The sequence below is a fragment of the Siphateles boraxobius genome, unplaced genomic scaffold (assembly GCF_051911475.1).
Source record: "Siphateles boraxobius isolate OS27281-9 unplaced genomic scaffold, OSU_SipBor_1 130, whole genome shotgun sequence".
NCBI classification, from domain to species: domain Eukaryota; kingdom Metazoa; phylum Chordata; class Actinopteri; order Cypriniformes; family Leuciscidae; genus Siphateles; species Siphateles boraxobius.
Window position 1 is genome coordinate 29801111 of NW_027508734.1, and position 24929 is coordinate 29826039.

General features: G+C 44.0%; 1 protein-coding gene across 2 annotated transcripts in view; it reads left to right on the forward strand.

Moving 5' to 3' along the window:
• Positions 1–24929, forward strand: part of ptprn2 (protein tyrosine phosphatase receptor type N2) — a 295725-nt gene that overhangs the window by 42112 nt on the left and 228684 nt on the right. For both annotated transcript variants that reach the window (XM_077229223.1, XM_077229224.1), the window contains exon 2: positions 18262–18312. In XM_077229223.1, the coding sequence (XP_077085338.1) occupies positions 18262–18312 (51 nt within the window). The remainder of the gene's footprint in view (positions 1–18261; positions 18313–24929) is intronic.

The window sequence follows — 24929 nt, forward strand, 5'->3', positions numbered from 1 at the left end:
TTTATACACAGAACTTAACAATGTAATGAGAAACAGCTGAGTGCAATGGTGAGTGATGAGAACAGACAAAGGATCATGGGAAATGCAGTTCCAGAATGAATGGTGACAGTAAGGGAAAGAGACCTCTAGTGGACACCCGGGGAAACACAACCCAACACTGTGACATAACCCCCCCTCTACGGAACGGCTACCAGACGCTCCAAGACCCACAAAAAACAAACAAAACAAGAGTCCTGGAGGGTGGTGGAACGGTGGAGGATCAGGGGGAGGGATGGGGGGCCAGGTCCATGAAATGAAACAGAGACAGGGGGTGATGGTTTAGCCGGCGGCCAGGGCGAAGCAGACAGTCCATCGGGCGGCCAGGGCGAAGCAGACAGTCCATCGGGCGGCCAGGGCGAAGCAGACAGTCCATCGGGCGGCCAGGGCGAAGCAGACAGTCCATCGGGCGGCCAGGGCGAAGCAGACAGTCCATCGGGCGGCCAGGGCGAAGCAGACAGTCCATCGGGCGGCCAGGGCGAAGCAGACAGTCCATCGGGCGGCCAGGGCGAAGCAGACAGTCCATCGGGCGGCCAGGGCGAAGCAGACAGTCCATCGGGCGGCCAGGGCGAAGCAGACGACCCCTCGGGCGGCCAGGGCGGTGAAGACCCCTCGGGCGGCCAGGGCGGTGAAGACCCCTCGGGCGGCCAGGGCGGTGAAGACCCCTCGGGCGGCCAGGGCGGTGAAGACCCCTCGGGCGGCCAGGGCGAAGCAGACGACCCATCGGGCGGCCAGGGCGAAGCAGACAACCCATCGGGCGGCCAGGGCGGTGAAGACCCCTCGGGCGGCCAGGGCGGTGAAGACCCCTCGGGCGGCCAGGGCGGTGAAGACCCCTCGGGCGGCCAGGGCGGTGAAGACCCCTCGGGCGGCCAGGGCGGTGAAGACCCCTCGGGCGGCCAGGGCGGTGACGACCACTCGGGCGGCTCCGGCTCAGGAACAGACACTGGCTCCGGCTCAGGAGCAGACACTGGCTCCGGCTCAGGAGCAGACACTGGCTCCGGCTCAGGAGCAGACACTGGCTCCGGCTCAGGAGCAGACACTGGCTCCGGCTCAGGAGCAGACACTGGCTCCGGCTCAGGAACAGACACTGGCTCCGGCTCAGGAACAGACACTGGCTCCGGCTCAGGAACAGACACTGGCTCCGGCTCAGGAACAGACACTGGCTCCGGCTCAGGAACAGACACTGGCTCCGGCTCAGGAACAGACACTGGCTCCGGCTCAGGAACAGACACTGGCTCCGGCTCAGGAACAGACACTGGCTCCGGCTCAGGAACAGACACTGGCTCCGGCTCAGGAACAGACACTGGCTCCGGCTCAGGAACAGACACTGGCTCCGGCTCAGGAACAGACACTGGCTCCGGCTCAGGAACAGACACTGGCTCCGGCTCAGGAACAGACACTGGCTCCGGCTCAGGAACAGACACTGGCTCCGGCTCAGGAACAGACACTGGCTCCGGCTCAGGAACACACACTGGCTCCGGCTCAGGAACACACACTGGCTCCGGCTCAGGAACACACACTGGCTCCGGCTCAGGAACACACACTGGCTCCGGCTCAGGAACAGACACCAAAACTGTAACAGCCACAAGAACAGACACAAACACAGAAACAAACACTGGTTCAGGAACAGGCGCTGGCTCTGGCTCAGGTACAGCAGACACAGGCTCCGGCTCTGGAACAGGCATTGGCTCTGGCTCCGGCTCAGGTACAGCAGACACAGGCTCCGGCTCTGGAACAGGCACTGGCTCTGGCTCTGGAACAGCAGACACTGGCTCCGGCTCTGGAACAGCAGACACTGGCTCAGGCTCAGGAACAGCAGACACTTGACTCGGGACCACTGGACTCGGGACCACCGGCACTGGGACCACCGGAACTGAGACCACCGGACTCGGGACCACCGGGTTGTTGGGGAGATACGAGGCCCTTCTCCTCCTCCTCCGTCCTTGATGGCGAGCTGCAGCCTCAGTACTAGACGGGACCAGGGGCGAGGACTTTGGACTGGACAGGACCAGTGGTGAGGAGGACCTTGGGCTGGACGAAACCAGTGGCGAGGGCTTTAAGATGGACGGGACCAGCGGCGAAGATCTTGTGCTGGGCGGAACCAGCGGCGAGGATCTTGAGTTGGACGGGACCAGTGGTGAGGACCTTGTGGTAGATGAGCCCCACGATGATGACTTTGTGCGGGGTGGAACCAGCGGTGAGAATCTTGTACTGGACCAGTCCGGCGGCTCCGGATCAGAAGAATGGCAAGGCGGAGGATGGTGTCGTGGAATTTGTCGACCACCTCCTCCCCTGCAACCTCCCCGAGTTCCGGAGAACTTTGCCAGACGAGTCCCCAGAAACGACTCACCATCTCTGATGGACGAGTTCGCTGAAGCCTTAGCCGCCGCTGCTTCCTCAGTCTGCTGGGCCCATAAGCCAAAACATTGAAAAATGTTTAGTCGAGGCGCTTCCTCCCCGACCTGCGAACCTCCTCTCTGTGGTCCCCTTCCTTCCCCATACACAGGAGAAGGGTTATGGAATCCCGAACTGCTGGATCTATTCATCGTGACGGAGTCGTTCTGTCACGATACCACACACAGGAAACAGGGGTAGATCCAATAGCAGTTTATTCGGGTAATCCAAAATCATAAAACCAGTCCAGGCAGGGGTCAAAACCAAAAGGCAATCCATAAACAAGAATCAAAACAATAAAAGGCAAGAACACAGACCTCCAAAGTGGTGTGACGAATAACAACGACTCCGTGACATGGACTGACACAGACAGGGTATTTATACACAGAACTTAACAATGTAATGAGAAACAGCTGAGTGCAATGGTGAGTGATGAGAACAGACAAAGGATCATGGGAAATGCAGTTCCAGAATGAATGGTGACAGTAAGGGAAAGAGACCTCTAGTGGACACCCGGGGAAACACAACCCAACACTGTGACACTTCCTCTCTCTCTTTCTGTATTTTCTTTATACGCCTCTTTGCTTTACCTAAAAGCTCATTCAGTAAGGTACACCAAGGGACAGTGTGAATCCGAAAATGAGCCAACGTAAGGTTGAAGAATGAGAGAGTTGTGTCCTTGGCATATGTCACGATTGATGTAAGAATGAGAAGAGATAATGTCTCTTAATTAAATGTTTTGTATGATTGGTACACACCTAAACTGTTATATATTATTCCTCCAGTAAGGATATTCAAAAAATGCGGGTATAACAGCTTGTCACAAGGGTAGTACCTTAAAAGAGACACCATTGTACTTTATCAACCCCTAAAGGGAGGATATTTTTTAACTTATAGTAAAAATATGTAACCTTATTCATTGGCCGAATTTAAAGGATCATCAGGATGAAGTGACCCTGAAAGATGACAGGTCTGCTTCTGTGCTTGTTGGTAGAATAAAACATCTAGACTCTTTCTTTATATATTTAAGAATTTTAGCATATTTAAAGCAATATAGCATTCAGGGCAGGCCCGAGGCATAAGCGAACTAAGAGGGGGGCCCCCAATCGAGTTAAATATATATATTTTTTAGATGACTTAAACAAGTGACATAAATTAGTGAATGAATATGAATGAATGAATGAATGAATAATTCAAGACAAGAAAATTCGGATTTCATTATCAATATACCTGCCAACAACTGCTGCTGTGTCTGCCAGCGTTTAAGTCATGCGCATAATCTAGACACCTCGTGAGTGTATAGACAATTCGTGCGCAACTGCGCATGCATAGTCACGGTATCGGTTTAAGTTGGAGAAAATAGCCGCAGGGGAACTTAACCTTCTAGGTGTAAAGGTAGCAGTTTGAATAAATAATAAACATAGCAGTTTGAACTCTTCTCCTCTTTATTATACCACACATCAGATCACTAACTCCAAAAACCCGCGACACTCCAGTACCAAGTGCGCACGACCCATTCCTATCTACGGCAAGCCCCAAGGGGAAAAATAGATTGCATACACAGACAACGAGCGCCAGTACATCATTACCTGTATTATAGTAAAAGACTTTGTTGGATTCTGTCATGTACAATCCAACAAAGTCTGTTACAATAATAATAATAAAAAAGATTTTGAGGACAGTTACACTGTATTGAGACAGTTGAGAAATAATCATATTTTTACAGTTTTCAACAATAATTGTCATTGTTGAACCCTTGCTCTTATTATGTTTCTGATTTCTCAGTTTTGTCATTATTTTAGCAAATAATTTATTTAAAATTTTTTGAGAGAGTTTGTTTTAAGAAGTTTCAAAGAGTTAGTAAAAGAGTAAAGTAAAAGTTAAAACTTTTTTATCTAAGTAGGCACTTTATTCATTTATAATGTATCATTATTGCGTGACATTTGTGTCAATAATCGTCAAGCACATGTGACTTTCCATAGTGGGAGGGGGCCCCACAAATCAAATTCTGCTTAGGGCCCCCAAAAGCCTTGGACCGGCTCTGATAGCATTTCTGAGATTGAGTTTATAAATCATTTTGGATATCAACATCTGTATCTCCTTAGATCTGACCCTAATCCATAACATAGTATTGAATAAAGAAAGTTTTATAACAAACTAAAACACAATTAGTATGTTTTTATTGCTTGTGTGGTTCAAGAAGAAATCCATATAATTCCAAAGGATCCATTATATTTTTACCTGTAGTCGTCATTTATGACCACTGCTTGTCTGAAGCTCTAGTTCAAAATGATTTTATGCTTAAAATTCAAGTCAACTTTAAGTGTTAAGGAATGTACAAACATTGGAGTGGGTAATTATAACATATTAACATAATGTATGTGGACCTGAATAATCCATGTGAAAAGTTTTGTTATTTCATATAGTAAGTCATACAATGATTTTTATTTACCTATTTACAAATAAAATGGTATAAGGAACATTTGTTCAACACTTCCATAAATATGGTAGACTATATAATGTTCCACTTATTAAATATCTCCAGAGCGCAACTCTGTAGTTGGTTGATGAATGTCATATTCATACCAATAGTGCTACCATTTAATATATGTTGTAAATATGCTGAGAATAACATATTGTGTAACTATATAGCAGTTAGTTTAATTTACATCCATATTAAAATAGTCTACAATGATACCAGGACAAAAATGATTAAACAAGTACAGTCATATGTGAATTGAATCCCCTATCCTCCATTGATCATAGTGATGTGAATTAATTTTTCAGAATTCAGGTCACTTGGCACTGGTTATTTTTAACCTCGCCAAAATCCATTTACACACCACATGTAGTTAAGATGGTAGAATTAGTATGTTGTGCAAAAAAAAAATTCAGAGTTAGCATTAAAAGGCATTGGATATCCAAAGAAATGTAAGTGTGTATAAATCTCCCAACCCTAATTCATACCATCATCATTCAGTATGCAGTTCTGCAGGCTTGCTTTAATCACCATAGAATGAGACTTCACATACACTGCTGTTGCTGTTCATTCTCAAAGACTGAACCTCTGGGGAAATGAGGAACCGTGTGAGTGGTGGGTGGGTTAAAATGGATTCTTCATAAAGATGTCAGCCTGAAGGCTTCAGTCAAAGCATCTTTCAATGGGAGGGGTGAAGACTCAGATGTACTCAGCACCTAGTATGCATCCTGTAGCTCAGAGTAAGAAGGACATTTTCATCAGACTCAAGCACAAAATGTAATCAGTACTAGAGTGTTGCTTGCTAGACAAAGTAAATGTTTGTTTAAAATCTATTTTGATCTTTCTTTGTGACACTGTGCTGATACAATTGGCATCTCAGGGTTTGTCATCTCCATTGAAACGTGTGTTTTATGAATGCTCTAAATCCTAAAGCTTCTCCTAAATTATTGTAACAGTCATGTCTGAAAGCATGATGTTGAAAGTCAGCAGTCAACTGACTGGAGGTAAAAAATCACATTCATTTTCTCCAGGGGAATTGTTTTTTTTAACAAAGCGATGTTGGGTGATGTCACTTCTTGTTGACGTTTGAAGTATTGTCAAACAAAACGGAGGCTAGCTAGTCTCTCCCTCCTCCTCATCCACGCACTAACCCCCCAAACCCCACCCCCAAACCCTTCTTATCGGTTATTGGCTGGAACAGTCTGTTATGTTTCGTGGTGCGGGTTAGCCCAGTTTGTTTTTGTTGCCGTTTTTGGAGCCTAGGGTGTCTGCAGAGACCGCGTTTTCTTACAGTGTACTCAGGGGACAGGCAGCTAGCGGATAGTGAGGAGATGTTTGCTGTATGTGACTAAAAATGTTTTGGCCTAAAAAACACGTGACATCGCTTAGAGCACCTTTAAAGGACAGACCTACTGTGAGCCATGAAGTTGTTAATCATCAGTATAAACTTGTTTAAAATCACCATGAAATCAACATGGACAATTCTTATTTTTAATCGAATTTTGAAGTATTTATTATATATGATTTATCTGTGCATTATTATAATCAAAATAACTTTCCCTCCCTCTTGACATCTCTTCTCTGATGACGTTTTTAATGGCACGAAAATGGGAAAGCCTGTCACTCACATGAGATCACACCAATTGCAAACCACAATAATCTAACAATCCCACCAATCCTTGATGGACAAACTCAATTCTTTCCTACATTTTTTTCTCATTCCACAAGCCATTTTGCTCGTACATACGTCACAATAGGAAAAGAAAAGACTATCAGCTTTCATTTCATGCCGACTTTAACGGTGAAGTTCCTGATGAAAAACTGCATTACTCATGATTTTATGAAAACTCTCCATCAATAAGAGGATTTAAACAAGCAAATTGCACCAAGACAACTCTTAAGTGTCCACCCACTCCAAAGAAGCACTGCGATTGACGTAATAGAGTCATTATCCCTACACTAAATATATTTATTCCTAAATATGTGTATATATATGCATATCTTGCAATAAACCATTTTTTTTCAGTATATATAATCAACATTTCATCAGTCATTCACAAGGCTTCAAAGAATTGTAGTTTATTCCCTCATCAAGCACACAGTCTTGTACCTTTGTCTTTTCACAGATTTTCAAAAACTTTGTGTATCAGTTTCAGTTTGTAATGTTGTGATTCACCTTATGGCTGGTTGATTTGGTTCATGGCTTACAGCTTTTTAAACTTTTTTTTATATTCCTATGGAAAAAAATTAAAAATAAAAATACTTTTTGTTTTATTATGCAGTATGTAGCTAGTAATTTGCGTGTGCACATAAATTAACTGACAGTTGATGTAGACCCAATATCGAGGGAGGGCTCAATTTCTCAAAATTCATGTCCCTTGTGGCACACTGCAGACTCGCTCTCGCATTACATCCAAACGCAATTGCCACCGTCTTGCATCTCATGTATCGTTTGTAGAAATTAGCTCATAGGACATTCTTGTTGCTAGACCCATTGATTTCTACATGGTCTCAACCTTTTTTTTTCTTAGCAAAATCTTGAATTAGATTATAATAATCTTGTCTGGGTTTATTTTGTCATAATCATCCCAAAAAATAATGATGCCATACATATTGTCTTCTCATTATACAGTATTGTTACTGACAATTTCTAACACGCTCAAAACAAGTGTGGAACATGGTAATCTATTGCCAAAGTGTTTCTCTTTACTGCGCTGTGCTATGGGAGACCCTTCTCTTCCCTATAAAGAAAAAAGAAAAGAAAAAGCTATTACTGTTTAATTATGTTTCCTTTTAGTCAACCTCAGGAGCCAACAAGCAGAGGCCGGCCTGCGTGAGTGGACACTCTTCCGAGATAAATGGTTTTGTCGACCTGATTTAGGAGCTAGGAGCAGGCAGAACGCGCTTTATCCAGACAGACGTCGGTGTGAGGAACGGGGGTAATTAATATGGAATGCTGATGAGAATTCTGACAAGTTCTAATAAAAGAGGCTGAGTGGTTTGATAAGACTTGAGTGCCCAGGAGTAATTACAGAGCTTTAAACAGTGTGTAGAACAGAGTTTAGTGTGGGACTGTCTTCATGTTTAATAGAATCTTCGCCTGACCCTCCCTCCACCATTGACAGCCCATTTATTACTGCCGGCTTTCTGATTCAGCATGCCAATCGCTGCACTGCTCTTCAACTCTAATATCTTTTAGGACCATTTTCTGTGTAGATATGGGGTGTTTCACAGACTTTATTTTGCTCTAGTTTGTTGATTCTTCATTTTTGGGTCGGCAACTGTGACATGAACCTTGACTCTTTTATGAATTATGATTTCTACACTAATGACAGCTGTGAGGACATACAGACAGGAAAAGAGAAAAAACGGATAGTAAAGTAAATATGTAAGTTATAAAGTCACCTGAGAGGCTTGAGGAAGGAGGAAAAAAATGATAAAATTTCTCTACTGTAAACAATGTAATAATTTAAATGTATGTGGTAATTAAAAAGGGAAAGGCAACATGAGAGCTCTGATTTTCTCTCTCTCTCTCTCTCTCTCTCTCTCTCTCTCTCTCTCTCTCTCTCTCTCTCTCTCTCTCTCTCTCCCTTGTAGGGACATTTTTTTCATTCCCTTGTGCTTTATCAAAGGACAGCTGCTAAAGAGTCCCTTGGCCATGTCCACGGACACACACACATTGGCACATGTACAAAGCTTTGTAATCTTTCCTCTTGTCACCTGAGAGCTCCCTTTCAGTCCTGTCTCCATGGAGACGGCAAACTGTTTTGTGTCACAGTTTATGTTCTGGTCGGCTCAGCCTCAGCAGTCTGTGTGTTCGCATCTAATCCTGCATCATCTCTCTAGAAATGATGTCCACTATAATTACAAAAACATTTTGTCATTTTCTTTTTTCATTATTTCTGAATTATTCTTACTCTGTGTACGCCGCAGATGATTCAGTGGAAGGTGGTGCTCAGTGCGAGAGACCTGCGCGGGACACAATTTTCAGACCCGCTCCCGCCTGCTCCCACAGTGTTCAGTCCTGCTCCCGCCCGCTCCCGCAAAGATTTGTCACTTTTAGTGCCGCTCCCACCCGCATCTGTGATATAATGTCCCGCTCCCGCCCGCACTTTTTGTCTGACGAAAGGTCTAGGGCAAAAAAATGCGTGCGCACAAAATTCCTTACCAATACTTGGTAACATATTTATTGGTAAGCCTGCATATGTTCAACCATTCAAAACATTAAATAGGCATCAGTAACTAACACCAACAAAGATAAACATTAATCGGCCCAAATTCCATTAGGCTTAACGTGTAACATAAAAACAGCCTTAGGCATTGCCTACACATAGGAACATTTGTAAAACAGATAATTCTTATCTATTATATATTAGACTTCACTATATCACAGGCCATTTAAACATTTAAAATGTGATCACAAGACACGAATCGGTCCCATATTACGAACAGCATAATATTCACAACAGTACTAACAGCTAACAGTAACCAAAAACAAAAATATATTCGATTAGGTAATATTATTATCTATCTAATATATAGCTATAATTAGATAATGTTCCTGTCACATTATAGGCTAGCCATGAACTAAAACATTGAGACTAAAAAACTATTTGGGCTTTGAGCCGCTCAGTGCAGGTGTTAAACTGAAAATAGCCTGTGTGCCTACCTTTTAATTTTAATAATAATAATATGAATATGAATAATAATAAGAAGAATAAAAATAAAAACTCAGCAGGTCGCTACCAGCATGTCTAAATGAAAATGATCAAAATAAAGGTAAAAAAAGCAGCTGCTGTTTAGGCTACGGGTTCTTTGAATAACCATGAAGGAAAAGTAGGTTGTTTACTGATGAGGGCTTCAGCACACTGCGTCTTTGCTCCAGTATGCGACCACAAATGCTGAAAGCTCGTTCGGACGGTGCGCTGGAGGCTGGGACACATAGTACATGGCGTGCCAGTTTGGAAAGTGTGGGAAATTCAAAGCAATGTTTCTTCCACCACGGGAGGATATCTTTGGGTTGGTGTGATTCAGATCCATCCAGTTTGACTTTCAAATGCTCCACTATCTCGGAATCTACAGACTTCTGCGAGTCAGTACACGTAGCACCTACATCTTCCCATTCTTCAAAATCAAGAAATGTCACCTTTTTAGGTGGAGGTGGCTCAGAATTTTCCTCAGCTTGGACATCAAACCCCAAGTCCTCAATCAGCTCTTTCACAGCTTCAGTCACATATTGTCTTTCATTTTCATCGACCATCTTAAGCTGACGCAGTTTGGGAGTCAGGAATGTTGCTACTTTATAGAGCATGTTAATTCCATTTGGAGCAAGGTTACTTGGTGGCAACAGTTCGTCTAGGCGTTGTACACAAGGAGATGCGATAGCATTGAGTAGGGGGTCAACCTTGGCCACTTCACAATGCTTTCTTAACTTCACAGACCAAGGCAGAACAAGCGCCGCACTTAATGCCGTATTGTCCGACTCCAGGTCATTCGTTGCGTCTTTGAAGGGTTTGAGAAACGCCACGAGGGATCCAAGAGTGTTTTTATTGATACAGCCTACTTTGTCATACTGCTTATTATCCGGCAGTATTGTTGTGAGCTCATCGTACTGCTGTGAGACAGAATCCAGCATGTCCACAGTCAAATTCCATCGTGTCTCCACTGACTGTTTGAGAGACTTCCCCAGCTTGACTTGCAGGCCAGAATGTTTAAAATAGCTGACCAGTTTCTTCACGTTGGTGATAAGCTGGGCCGCTTCGGGGACTTGGCTCATCACAGCAGGTGAGAGAGCATGTGCAAGAACTGAATTCAGTACATGTGCACTACAGTTCAGTCTAGTGAACCCACGTAAAGAGGCCACCATGTTAGCTCCTCTATCCGTTACAAAAAAAAATTTCTTTCCCAAAAGCGAACAATCAATTCCAAAGACTCTTAAGTTCTGAAATAATAAAGCCTGAATATTTTCACCTGTCTTTGGAGTGCATTCTTCAAATGGGGCAGAAAATAGCACTCTAGATTCTAAATTGTAGTCTGAATCGACGTAATGTATGGTGGCTGAAAGGAAAGACGTTTTTCTATACGTCTCTGTCCAAATATCAGTTGTCACAGCACATCCATATTTCACAATTGTCTCAGTCATGTCATCGACAACAGCCCTTCTAAATCTGTGTGCCCTGCCATCTACATGGAGTGACACAGTTGTTGGATGAGGCAGAATATCTCTCACATCATATCTGCCTATTGTGGCTGCCGTGTCTACCAAATGTTGTGTCAACTGAATGAATCCCTCACCAGCAATGCTGTCACATGGACGGAGGTCAGCAGAAACAAAGTCCACACATTTGTCTATTGTCTTCGCCTTTAGAGCAATTGACACTTTCGACGTGTTTCCCTTGAACTCCAACAATCTTTGTCCTTTCAAGACTGTACATACATGACGCTTCAGGCATGATGTTCCAGATTTGTGTCCGTTGTATGTTAACACCTTTTGGCATTTATCGCAGCAGGCGAAAGGTAGTTGATTCCACTCTCCGTCATGCACAACCGAAAAAGACTGCCAAATGTCTGATTTGAGGTTTCATGATTTTTTTGGAGTAAATGTGCCTTTCTTTAGAGAAGTACTTACATCTGAAGCGCTTAGGCCTATATCTGAAGCACTAGAGGCGCTCTGTTCCTCGTCCATGCTGTCTATTTTGAACTTGAACTAGCTTTCGAATTCGAACACGGAGCAGCGGGAAGGAATTGTCTCTAAACAAGTGTGCGTGAGATTAGAATCCACCCTACCCGACAACATTCACAAGTTTAGGCTGCTTAAAACGTTTTTATTGCTGTCAATCAGAATCTCCCTCACAACTACAAATTATGTACGCTACTTTAATAATTTATATATTTTACTTTACACTCATATTTAATTTGCGGGAGTGCAGCGTATCATCCCTCCCGCCCGCACCCGCAAGTGCACCTCATCATCCCGCCCGCTCCCGCAATGACCTTTCAAAATTTGTCCCGCGCCGCACTGTTTTGCGTCGCGACCCGCGGTTCCCGCGGGACTCCCGTGGGAGTGCAGACCTCTACTCAGTGCAGAATTACTCTATTTTGAGGTCAATGTATAGAATCAAAGGGCTGCTCCTTGCACTGAACCATTAAAGACTGTAAATGACAGGGATTCTGTGGAATTCTTTTTTCATGTATAACATCTTGTCCATCTGCTATTATTATTTTATATATCTCACTCTACTGAAATTTTCTCTCTTCTTTCTTTTAAAAATGTTCTGTGCCTTCTTGTGTTCCCCCTTTATTGAGCTACTGATCTAGCCTACTCTACAAAATGTCTTTGTAAGCTGTATGTAAATAAATGACACATTATAATTCATAAGAGTGATACATTTAATAGCATAAATTTACAGTGCTGATATACAGTTCAACACCATAGGGATTTATTACTACCCTTGGATTTAATGGAGGGAGTTTTTCCTGCATGTTCCAGGGATGGGCAACTCCGGTCCTCGAGGGCCACTGTCCTGCAGATTTTAGCTCCAACCCTGACAAAAATAATTTTTTAGTAATCCTGAAAACATTGATTAGCTTGTTCAGGTGTGTTTATTTAGGGTTGGAAATAACAGTCAATTTTATAATGGTTGCTTTTCTGTAATAAAACATTTAGATGACCTATGCGGCCCATGGTCCATGCCTTCAAAATAAGACTCAGCTGAATCAATAAGGAACTAAACAAGTGAGTCATTTGCTCAACCGATTCATTCCGTGATACTAGGAACGCCACAGCTGTGTGTTGTCCAGAGACGCGAAACGGTGTCTGTACATTTTGCGCTGGTGAAGCAAAATAGATTGATGATATTGCTTCTAAAATGTAAGTTACTCAATACTAACTTGTTTATTATAACTTGTTATATTATACATTATAACTATTTTATAGCTACTAGAAACAATATCACACTCACAATCGAACTGTTGCATGCGCTAAAAGTGACAGCCATCTAGGGTCGCACCACAGCGTGTTTATCAAAAATAAGGTTATTTCAAAGCTAGTTTACTGCACAAATTAGAAGTCCTGCTAATTAGAAGTCGTACATGGCTGATTATTTGCGGGTTGCATTCCAAATACTGATCAGCAGAAAACGTCTCGGTTACGTATGTAACCCTCGTTCCCTGAGAAGTGAACGGAGACGTTATGACGGATGACGACGAATGGGGGTTTCGCTTAGAAGCCTATCACCTTCGAGTATTAAAAAACGAGCCAATGGCAAAGAAATGCCATGGGTCTGCGGAGTTTGCATAGCGTAGCTCCGCCCCACCTCGTGGGTATATAAGGAAGGACACTGGCAACATGCAGATATGTTTTCCTGCTGTGGAGCCAAGGCTGAACTCACATTCCAGCGGAACAGCGGAAGTGGCAGGAAGACGTAACATCTCTGTTCCCTACTCAGGGAACGAGGGTTACATACGTAACCGAGACGTTCCCTTTCTTGTCACTCCGAGTTACGTCGGATGACGACGAATGGGGGTACCAGTCTAATCACGCCACTTCTCGGCTGTCTTCCAGTGCCCTGCGTAAGTGAGAGCTCCCTGTCGTGATACTGGCACGGACGAAGGACTCCAACTTAACACAGGAATACCGAGGTACACTGGGGAGCATATCTCAGAGGAAATATGCAAACAATGCCCGCCCAAAGGGAGGTCTTAGGAATACACATATGGCCCGAGAGCGGGTAACATACGGAGAAACACTGGAGTGTCCAGCCCGTAGGGTGGAATCTTTCAACTCCAGGGGTGGCAAGGTGGCTTGCCGAGGGAAAGACACATGCTTAAGGAGGCTTACAGCGGAAATACACATGTGGGGGTAGCCTAGTGGGGGGACCATGCACATGGAGGCACCTAGCCAACTGCGAAAGCTACCGGAACCTTGGCGTTGATGTCAACAGTGCTTGAGGAACCCAGGGTTTCTCGTAGAAACTCACCTGAGGAATATATCGCACTTATCCAGTCCGAGGAGTGGAATGGCGAGCAAGCGAAGACACCTGAGCGGGTCCAAGTTACTGGCTAGTTGAAGCGAGTACACGAGAGGACACTGGCTCCACTCGGAGATTATAGAATCTCGCGAATGTGTTCGGTGTCGCCCAGCCTGCAGCTCTGCAGATGTCTGTTTGCGAGGCACCATGCGCTAGAGCCCAAGAGGAGGCCAGACTCCGAGTGGAGTGGTCCTGAAACACTGCGTCCTGTCTACGTAGGCACGAAGAGCGTGTACTGGACAGAGCAGTGCCAAGGCTGGGTCTGCCTCCGAGGGCAGCGCTTGCAGGTTCACCACCTGGTCCCGAAAGGGAGTGGTAGGAACCTTGGGCATGTATCCAGGCCGGGGTGTCATGATCATGTGAGAGTTAGCCGGCCTGAATTCCAGGCACGCTTCGTCAACAGAAAATGCCTGCAGGTCCCCTACCCTCTTGACGGATGGCAATGCAATCAGGAGCGCTGTCTTCATCGACAGGAACTTAAGCTCCACTGACTGCAAGGGCTCAAAGGGAGCACTCCCCAGGGCAGTTAAAATCACTGAGAGGTCCCAGAGGGAACGAGAGGAGGGCGAGGAGGATTTAGTCTCCTCGCTCCTCTCAGGAACCTGATGATCAGGTCGTGCCTTCCAATGGACTTACCTTCAAATGCATCGTGATGTGCGGCGATAGCGGCAACATACATTTTCAGGGTGGAGGGAGACAGCTTTCGCTCCAACCCGTCTTGCAGGAAGGAAAACACAACACTGAGCGGGCATATCCTGGGGTCTTCTTGGTGAGAAGAGCACCAGCTGATGAAGAGGTTCCACTTCAACGCATAGGCATGTCTCGTGGACGATGCTCTAGCGGAAGTGATAGTAGCCACCACCGCTGGTGGTAGGGTACTCAAACCTGCCTCGCCCCGTCCAGGAACCACATGTGGAGGTTCCAAAGATCGGGACGAGGGTGCCATAGGGTGCTCCATCCCTGAGAAGGAGGTCCTTCCTCAGAGGAATTGGCCAGGGAGGTGCTGTCGCGAGGAGTACAAGTTCGGAGAACCAGTTCTGGTTGGGCAATGAGCTCAACTAGAATGACCTGCTCCTCGTCCTCCCTGATCTTGCACAGTGTCTGAATGAGAAGGCTCACTAGGGGAAACGCATACTTGCAGAGGCCCTGTGGCCAGCTGTGCGCCAGAGCATCCGTGCCGAGCGTGCCCTCGGTCAGGGAATAAAACAGGCTGCAATGGGAAGAGTCCTGGGAGGCAAACAGATCTACCTGAGCGTCCCCGAACAGTTCCCAAATCAGCTGAACCGACTGGGGATGGAGTCGCCATTCACCGGAGAGAGACTAAATCCGTGAGATCTCGTCGGCTGCAGAGTTCAGGTCTCCTGGAATGTAAATAGAACGAAGCGACCTCAGATGCGTCACCCGGTAAAGGCTGCCGGGGCAGTATATGCTTATAAGCCTCAGTCTGTCTGTGACCGGCCGAGAACTTTTGAGCGAAGTCCTCGACCGCACCGCCGAAAAGGCCTGCCGGGGATATAGGGGGAGTCGAGGAGACGATTCCGCTCAACATCCTGCATATCGGGCCAGGTTAAGCCACAGGTGTCTTTCCTGGACCACAGCTGTGGACATCACCTGACCAAGGGAGGTTCGGAGAGCAAGGTCGGTGGCAGCGCGCAGCTCATCAAAGAGCCCTTGGTGAGCTCTGCCCTCGTGCATATCCCTGAGCATCCTGGCCTGGTAGACCTGGAAGATGGCCATGGCATGCAGAGAGGCGGCGGCCTGCCCCGCAGCTCTGTAGGAATTCGCCACCAGGGTAGACGAAAACCTACAGGCTTTGGAGGGGTGCTTTGGGTCACATCGAAGCACTCTTCGGACACAGTTGCACACAGTTGCATCGCAACAGAGCGTTCGACAGGGGGAACTCCAGTGTACCCTTTCACCGCGGCCTCATCAAGGGCAGAGAAGGAGGAGGAGGTTGCCGAGCGATCACGGGAAGACAACGGGGACTTCCAGGAGCTCGTGACCTCCTCATGCACTTCCGGGAAGAAAGGAACTGGGGGGATCCACCGACGAGACTCAGAGCCTGCAGCCCCGAAGAACCAATCATCCGACCACGAGTGTTCAGGAGATGTTGGAGAGTACCACGCTAACCCGACACTCGTAGCGGCCCGGGAAAGCATTGCTGTTAGTTCCGGGTCGGAATCGGACAATGCTGCGACCCCGGGGGGCGGCAGCACGTCCTCATCCTCATCCACAGAAAATACCAGCTCGCCTTGCGATGCGGCGATCAACATCGCCTCGTCATCTGGAGCACCGAATGAGACACGGGGCACATCCGGAGATGGCCCTGCGGCTGCACCTGAGAAACTCGTGGGTTGCTGCACTGGTGAGGGGGGTGTGGCCCGAGGACGCATCATCGGGGCAGAATTCCACACTGTAACCCTCAGATCACCCTGGCCACCAGCCAAAGTGTCGGCTCTCATGGAGGGGACATATCGGGGTGTGGCAGAGGGGATTCTACCTTTAATAAGGTCACGGAGTCTCGATCTCAGCGCAGCGATGGTCATGTTCCCGCAGTGAGAACATGACTCATCCATGAAAGCTGCCTTTGCGTGTTCTAAGCCCAAACACGCAAGACAACCATCATGCCCATCAGATAATGAGACGGAACGACCGCACCCAGAAATACAGGGGCGAAACATCTTGAAAAAGACGTGCCCGTGCAAGCTCTTTTGTGAAAGGACGCTCAGCAGCCTGTGCTGAATCGGCCAGGGAGAAACACACACCCTGGATGCAGACCACTGCACAGATCAGCAGGCAGGAATGTGAAACTCGCTGGAAAATCACCATTGCACCAACACAGACTGGAGAGCTGCTCGTCTCAAAGGATACTCGATGACACTCAGAGAGAATTCAGGCTGTAGGAGTGAAGAGGACCTCTTGGCTCCGAAGCAAAAACATATCTACATGTTGCCAGCGTCCTTCCTTATATACCCACGAGGTGGGGCGGAGCTACGCTATGCAAATTCCGCAGACCCATGGCATTTCTTTGCCATTGGCTCGTTTTTTGAATACTCGAAGGTGATAGGCTTCTAAGCGAAACCCCCATTCGTCGTCATCCGACGTAACTCGGAGTGACAACGGAAGGGAACTGAGGGGCTGAACAAACCGTTTTTATGAATTCCCTCACACTTTTCACTAGGGCTGTGCTCATAATATCGATACGACGATACATCGACGATACTGTCGTGCTTTTGAATGTAGCCAATTAAGGCCTCGAATTTCAGCAAGGGATTGCGAGTATTACGCATTATTCTAATCATTCCCGCAGGTCTCCCACTTATAACGCGGGAAATTCCCGCAAACATTGATTGAGTGTTCAGCTGTGCCGCGTCTTCTGTCTCTCTATCTCTCAAAATGGATTGCTCAAGGCAAGCGTCAAACGCGCTGAAGGCGGCGATACTACACTCTCGCTTTTAGGAGTTGGGACATGACGGAATATTCACTTGCATATTCGGGCGAAAATTACATTGTCACTTAAGTTTACCATTCGCTCGTTTTTTTAAGTCTTACCACGCTAAACATTCAAGCGATTTTAAACTATTCAGTACTCGCATGCTCTCTGAGAGATGGTTTTCTCTGCATGCAGTAAAGCTGCCTCACAAACAGCCTGTGAGTAACAAAAGTTATTTTACACGGATTATATCGCGTTTACAGACAAAAACAAGCAAAATGATGTCAGAAATTTCGGTCTTGGTGAGTATCCAACACAGTTGGTTATGTTTTAAATAAGCATAAAATGGATGTGACAGTATAATGAAAGCAGGATCCGTGCACTAGCTCTTAAAGTGACAGCAGCCATATGTGTCTGTCATTAATATTGTTTTCAAAACAAAAAAAGATAGCTTTAATTATAAGGAATCTGGATTTATAGTCGATGTATTTAATTTAGTCAGGACTAATTTATTGGTAGGCTTGGGCTATCTTTATTCTATTGTATTTATTTGTTTAAAATGATTTCAACATAATGTAAAGTAATTACTGTGTTTGGTGCACATTCCAACACTTATTTAATTTAACTCTCATTATTTTTTAATAACAAAAACTAAATAGTTTTTCAGTTATCACAACTGTTATAACACTGTTTATTCAATAAAGATATTACTGTTACTAAACTGTGCTCAAAAGAAATTTAAATTCCAAATTGATCCATATCGTGATACATATCGTATCGTGGCTTTAGTATCGTGATGCGTATCGTATCGTGACATTGTTGGTGATACACAGCCCTACTTTTCACTATGGCTTTCCATTACAATGATGAATTTTTTTTTTTTCCCACAGGTTGTCTGTTTGAAGATGTGGTATGTGAGTCGTATGAAATCTGCTTCAACGGTGAGTCGTAAAAAGATTACATTTTGCTCCAAGTATTCTTTTAATTTGAACTGCAAAAAATAGCTAGATTTAGGCCCAATCCCAATTCTACACCTTACCCCTTCACTTTCCCCTACCCCTCTGTTTTGCGCGTTCACATGAAGGGGTACGTTGTCTCGATTCTCTTTTGGTTGGAGAGGTAGGGGTAGGGGGAAGGGCCAGATTGCCATTCAAACAAAGATTTTTCGGGACCACACTTCAAACGAAGGGGTACGAGAAATGTCCCTGCATACACCGGCTACAGAGGCAACATGGATGCCCAGGTGAAAAAGGAGACCCATAAATGTAATAATTTGCTTTGTTACATTCAATCTTGTTTTCATATTTACAGTCATGTTCTTCAAAGAAACGTTTGCAGAAAAATTGCTGAAGTTCGCTAACGATAGTCTCGCAACATAATTTCATGTCTGATAACTACAGCTGACGAAAGCATCTTGGAAGTTTGTGATAAACATCGGCGCATCTCCTGTGACGTAGGCGCTAGCGACGACGTTTAATGACGTTTAACGGTGTAGTAGTGTTGTCCCATTTCTTAGGGGAATATTTTCACCCTGTTTCAAGGGGCATGGGTAAGGGGTAGGCGATGGGGTATAAAATAGAATTGGGATTGGGCCAAAGTCTCTTCCAAAACAAGCTGTCACTCTACTACCTACAATGAGCTGCGTTTTTAGGTTTTTTTTATTGGGGGGGGGGGGGGGGTGGATGATCAGTCATGATCAGTCTATGATCAGTCATGCTAAGGTGTCAGTATGATCTCTTATCATACTGACACTTTAAAAACTGCAAAACATTAATGTCGCAAAAATAAAGTTCAGAGATGGAAGTAAATAGTTTGTGTGTGTGTACTCAGTGTGCTATTAGTGAGAAGTTAAGCGTCAAGTTAATGTAAGTTTTTTTATTTTATTTACAGTAGCCTATTTATTTGTTTAATGCAGTCTAATCAAAGTTTATTTTGAAATTATGTTTTAATTAGGCTGAATTGTGAAATTCTACCAGTCATTTTCCAGCCTTATCTGCACTGATGGGATGTAATTGTATCTTTAGAAAGCAAGACAGTGCTACTCATAGAATCTCGGAAATAAGGAAAACTTGAATGAGGAATGGTTATGGACGGTAGTAGCCTATTGTAGTGATTATGAGGCTGGATGGTCCATATTATGAAATGGAGCCAGGCGGTAACTGTGTAGGACTAGCTATCATCATTTCTCATATTGCAAATCAATGTCTGTGTAGCCTTAAGAGAGAAAGTGAGGGACTGAATGGGGACTTGGCTGCGAAGAAGACCTATCAAGTCAAGTCCTTTCAAGTGCAAGCAGGTGAAAAGATCCAATCAAGGTTTAGCTGTCAGAAAGATGAGATTTACCTTGTGCCACCTGATTGCAGATCGTTTTGTTAGACTTGAGCTTCAGCATTAAAATTCTACTCTTCTTGGCTTTGTGGTTTCATGATTATCAAATAATCCAAATAGTGTTTGGTGAGTCAAAGACAAATTTCCACCCTGGTGGAAGATAAATATATTTCCTGTCATTTTCTACTCTATTCTATTCTATTCTATGTAGGGATGTCAATTTTAACAAATTCCCATGATCGATAGTCGTTTAAATTAACAATCAGTTAATTGATTAATTGTTATAGACTTAATACTGCAATGCGTCTACTGCAGTCTGTCACGGATGGAACAGGAGTCAGACTGGTGGTAAGTGAAGTAGTTTATTTAACAGGTTTACCAGAAGCAGTCAGAGATATGGTGAGTATATAGACAGATGATAGTTGATTGGTAACTTAACTGAAGATTAACTAGAGTCTCTATTGGAGATGCAGGTGAAAGATCCCAGGCACGGATGCAGACGAATAGCTGAAGAATGAGGAAGAGTTCTGAGGGCAAGGCTTATATGAAGTCCAGAGGAAGGCAGGAATGTATCGAGGACTCTTGCAGCTTACAGCAAGGCAGGCGGAGGCGAATGTCCTGGGTCGACAGCCACACCTTCTGTCCTGGCTAATACTGCGGAGTTTCCGAGCGCTGACGATCTGCTTGATCCTTATGCCACCGCATTGTCCCAGACGATAGGGTTGACGAACACGGCTGGAGGGAGAATGGGTTCAGGTGATGAATCTTCACTGGGAGGACTATGAATTCGGGAGAGAGCATCAACTGTACAATTCTTACTGCCAGTTCGGTTAGACACAAGGAAATCAAAGCGGGTAAAGAAGAGGGCCCATCGAGCTTGGCGCGGGTTTAGTCTCTTAGCCTCTCTGAGGTATTCTAAGTTGCGATGATCTGTAATCACGTGAAATTGGTGGTTAGCCAATGCCTCCACTCCTCTAAAGCCAACTTGATGGCGAGCAGCTCACGATTGCCGATATTGTAGTTCCGCTCCGCCGGGGATAGCTTCTTAGAGAAAAAGGCACATGGATGGAGTTTAGGAGGATCACCCTGCCGCTGGGAGAGTACCGCTCCAACCCCGGTAGAGGATGCGTCCACCTCAACGACAAAGTGAATCTCGGGATCAGGATCAACCAGGATTGGAGCGGTTTGAAAGGGATCCTTGAGGTGTTGAAAGGCGACGGTGGCTTCAGGAGATAAGGACAGAGACTTGGGCCGGCCCTGGAGAGAAAATATTAGAGGAGCACTGATGTGACTGTAGTTCTTGATGAATCTTCAATAGAAATTGGCGAATCCTAGGAATCGCTGAAGATCTTTTACAGTTGATGGCTGGGGCCAGTTATAGCTTCCACCTTCCTCTGGTCCATCCGAACTCCGAGTTGGTCAATGACGTAACCCAGAAATTTAACTGAGGTGGTGTGAAACTCACATTTTTCCAGCTTGAGGTACAGTTGATGAGCTCTCAGTTTCGCCAGGACAAGAGAGACGTGGCGTTGATGTTCAGCAAGGGAAGAAGAGTAGATGAGAATATCGTCAATTTAGACAACCACAAATTTGTTGAGATATTCTCTGAAAACCTCGTTCATATATCCCTGGAAGACGGCTGGAGCGTTAGACAGTCCGAAGGGCATGACTCGGTACTAATAATGGCCGGAGGGCGTGATGAAAGCCGTCTTCCACTCATCGCCTCGACGATGGAGATGTGATGATGGGGTGCAGGTGATGGTGATTAGAACTCGGGTGACAATGAACGAGTGGGCGGAGTGAGTGAATGAGTGGGAGGAGTGGATGAAGCTGGTGGAATCCTGACACAGTGGTATAGCCAACAGCATGACAGGGTGTGCAAATGCTGCTCAAAACGACATGTTCCTCACCAAATTAATGAGAAGGGTTTTTAATCTAAGCGCTATTATTGTAAAATGTTTCGATGTGATTGATCATTTAAGAAATTACTTATTTAATAATCAAATAATGACTTACAGCGTGTCATCAACACCGCCTCAGATGCGTACTTGTCAGAATGTGTTGTGGACGCACTCTTCCTGGAACAACGCGCTGACAACGGCAACCAAACCCAAATCACGACGATTTAATAAAATTGTGTTCTCCTGTTAAGTAATATGACAGTCCCTATCATAGTTATTATTAGTCCTGCATTGCTGTTTTAGCTGCGTGCTGAATGAACACCGGTAAACTGTAGCACTTTGCTAGCGTGTTATTTAACTCAAAGACTCGCATCCTATATGATATTAATCAGATATATACAAAATAAACATATTATTACAAATTATATCTGCACAAAATGAAGCGTGCTTCAAGAACAACTTGAACTAAGTTACGTGCCATTCAGAATGACTCATGTAGTGGACGCTTTTCCTGGAGAAACGTGATGAAACACAACAACTAAAGCCAAATAATTCACAATGTTTTATTACAATATTGTTCTCTTTATAATGTTATGTAATATGACAGTCCCAATCATAGTCATTATTACTCGTACGTTGCCGTTTGAGCTGCGCGTGATGAAGCTGATCACGCATTACTACAGCATTAGCCTAATTCATAACCAAATGCATCCTATTTGAGATAAATCAGATATAGATAGGCCTACACAAAATAAACACAATATTACAACTTACATTTGCACAAAACAAAAGGCTGCGAATGCACACGCAAACTTTTAGTAATAATGTAAAATGGTGCCAAACATAGCTCACACACACGCATGAAGTTTTATCAATTAAATGTTTTATCGACAATTAATCGATCGTAGATTAATCGTTAATATCCCTAATTCTATGGTAAAAGGTGTCTTGTCAACATCTAGTGCTTAAAGTCGGCATGAAATGAAATTGCTATGGTCTTTTCTTCCCTACTGTGATGTATGTGCAAGTGTAACAGCTTCTTGAACAAGAAAAAATGTAGATCGGCACTTGATTTTGTCCATTGGGAATTGATTTGATCATTGGATGATTGTAGTTAAATATTGCTATGATCTCACTTGAGAGACATTTTGGGTGTTTCTCAAACTGAAGGCTGCATCCTACCGAGACTGCTTCCTTCCTAGTAGGCTTGTAGGCTACGCTACAAATGAGGCGGTCTAGTAAGAGTGCATGGCTATGTCACAAATGGTCCCGCATCCACGTTCATGGCACAAAAATACCATTAAAATTTAATTTTGGAAAAATACATTGTATTACAAATCTTTATATTAACTGGCTTTCTATTAATGTAATACAGTGAATTAGTGTTGTCACGGTACCAAAATTTCAGTATTCGGTACCAATACCAGTAAAAATCCACGGTTCTCTGTACCAATTTCGGTACCAAAGCTTAATTTAGATTAAATTTACATATATTAAATATCATGGTTACAAATATGGAAACTGTACATCTGTATTAAAAACACTTTACAATAAGATTAGGTAAAATGACCTAACAATAAACAATAGTTATATACTGTAGCAATTATTCTCCTTGGGGTTAATTTAAAAATGTACTAATACATTTTAAAAATCAAAAGTTTTATCTGTTAACATTATTCCATGCACAATGAATGAAGTGAACAAATCAATCAAGTAACTACACACTAAAACAACTTTATTTAGTTAATGATCTGTAATAATGGAGCTTCATAAATGCTGTTCATTTATTCGAGTACATTTTTTTACATTAAAGTTTAAAGTGTTTTAATTCTACAATATATGGTGTAAAAACGTCTGAGTGCTGCCCTCTTCAGGTTGAACGGTGGCTACTGCAGTTGAATTTTCCTATGGGAAGTTGTGGTACCCTCTGACGTCATAGGTTACCAGCTAACCACGCCCTTGCCTACAGAGAGATGCTCTCAGGTGCACATGTTTTTATGAAGAGGATGCAACTTTCGCACCTTTCGGACAGCGCATCAAGAACCGGATTAACCCGGTACTTTGGTACCACCGGTACTTAAGAAAAGCTGGTACCATAACGGTTTAATTTTTTTAGTACCGACTTGGTACTGAAGTACCAAGTCTTTTTACAACACTACAGTGAATGACAGTTGTCTGTGTTCTCCCAGTGGCTTACATTATTGTCAATTTAGTGTTAAGTGATTCATTTACAGCATAACAAAAGATAACATCTATGCTTTTATGTCCGAAAACATATTTTTGTCTTACATTTTATTTTTTGTCTTAGATTTCATAAACTCAGACAAGCTCAGTACAGACTTGTTTTCCGTCTATTTATTTTTGTGAATTTAAATGTGAGCAAAGGATTGTGGGTGATTTAAGCCACGAAGGATACATACGATGCATCCTTCAAAACCGGCCAAATGAAGGACGCGATATGGAGGGTGCCTTCTAAGCATCCTTAAAATTAAGATGGCCTTCAGCGATGTTTGATGACATGGCACCCGAGATATGCAGGCTTCCGTTTGAGAAACAGCCATTGTCTCTCCTTCATGCAAGTAAACACGTCATCAACAAGTACTTTATGCCGCACAAGTCCTGAAAAGTGAAGCCAAAATGTTTTGATCTCCCCCAGGTGCCTGGAAGCAGTATAAGTTATAAACCCCACCCTCTCCATGTAATCAAATGGGTCGTGCGACAAACTAAACAATCAAATTAAGGACACTCCAGGTGAATAGGAAAAAAAATTAAATAATAGATATCAGCATGAAACTTCCCCAGTTGATTACTGACATTAAGACAAATATCTTTTTTATTACACATTTTTAGAATATTTGTTTAAATATGCAAATTAGGTATTATCTCATTAAATATGCACTAATTTGCATATAATTCCAGAAGAGAAATCTGAACATTGGATAAAGCCAGATTCAAAATTCTTGTTTCATTTTGTTGACATATTAGAGTCAAAGGTTTTTACAGAGGGGATTTTGGATATCTCTTTTTATCACTCAGAAAAAACTGTCAACAGCCATAAAAAAACATTTTCGACCCTTTTTTAGGTATAAAATGTTGTATAAATCAGAATCTGAATGATATATGAACAAACCCCTCTGTAAAAACCTTAAGAATATAGGAATACAACTGGACAGTTTGGTGTATGTAAGTGCTGCTGAAGTGGAGATTTCTGGCTCAAAGTATGAGAAAAACCCATTTTGAGAAAACAGCCTTTACAGATTTGTATTGTAAAAATTCATACTTTTTTTTAATGGAAACAACTATTTACAGACACAATATCTTATCAAATC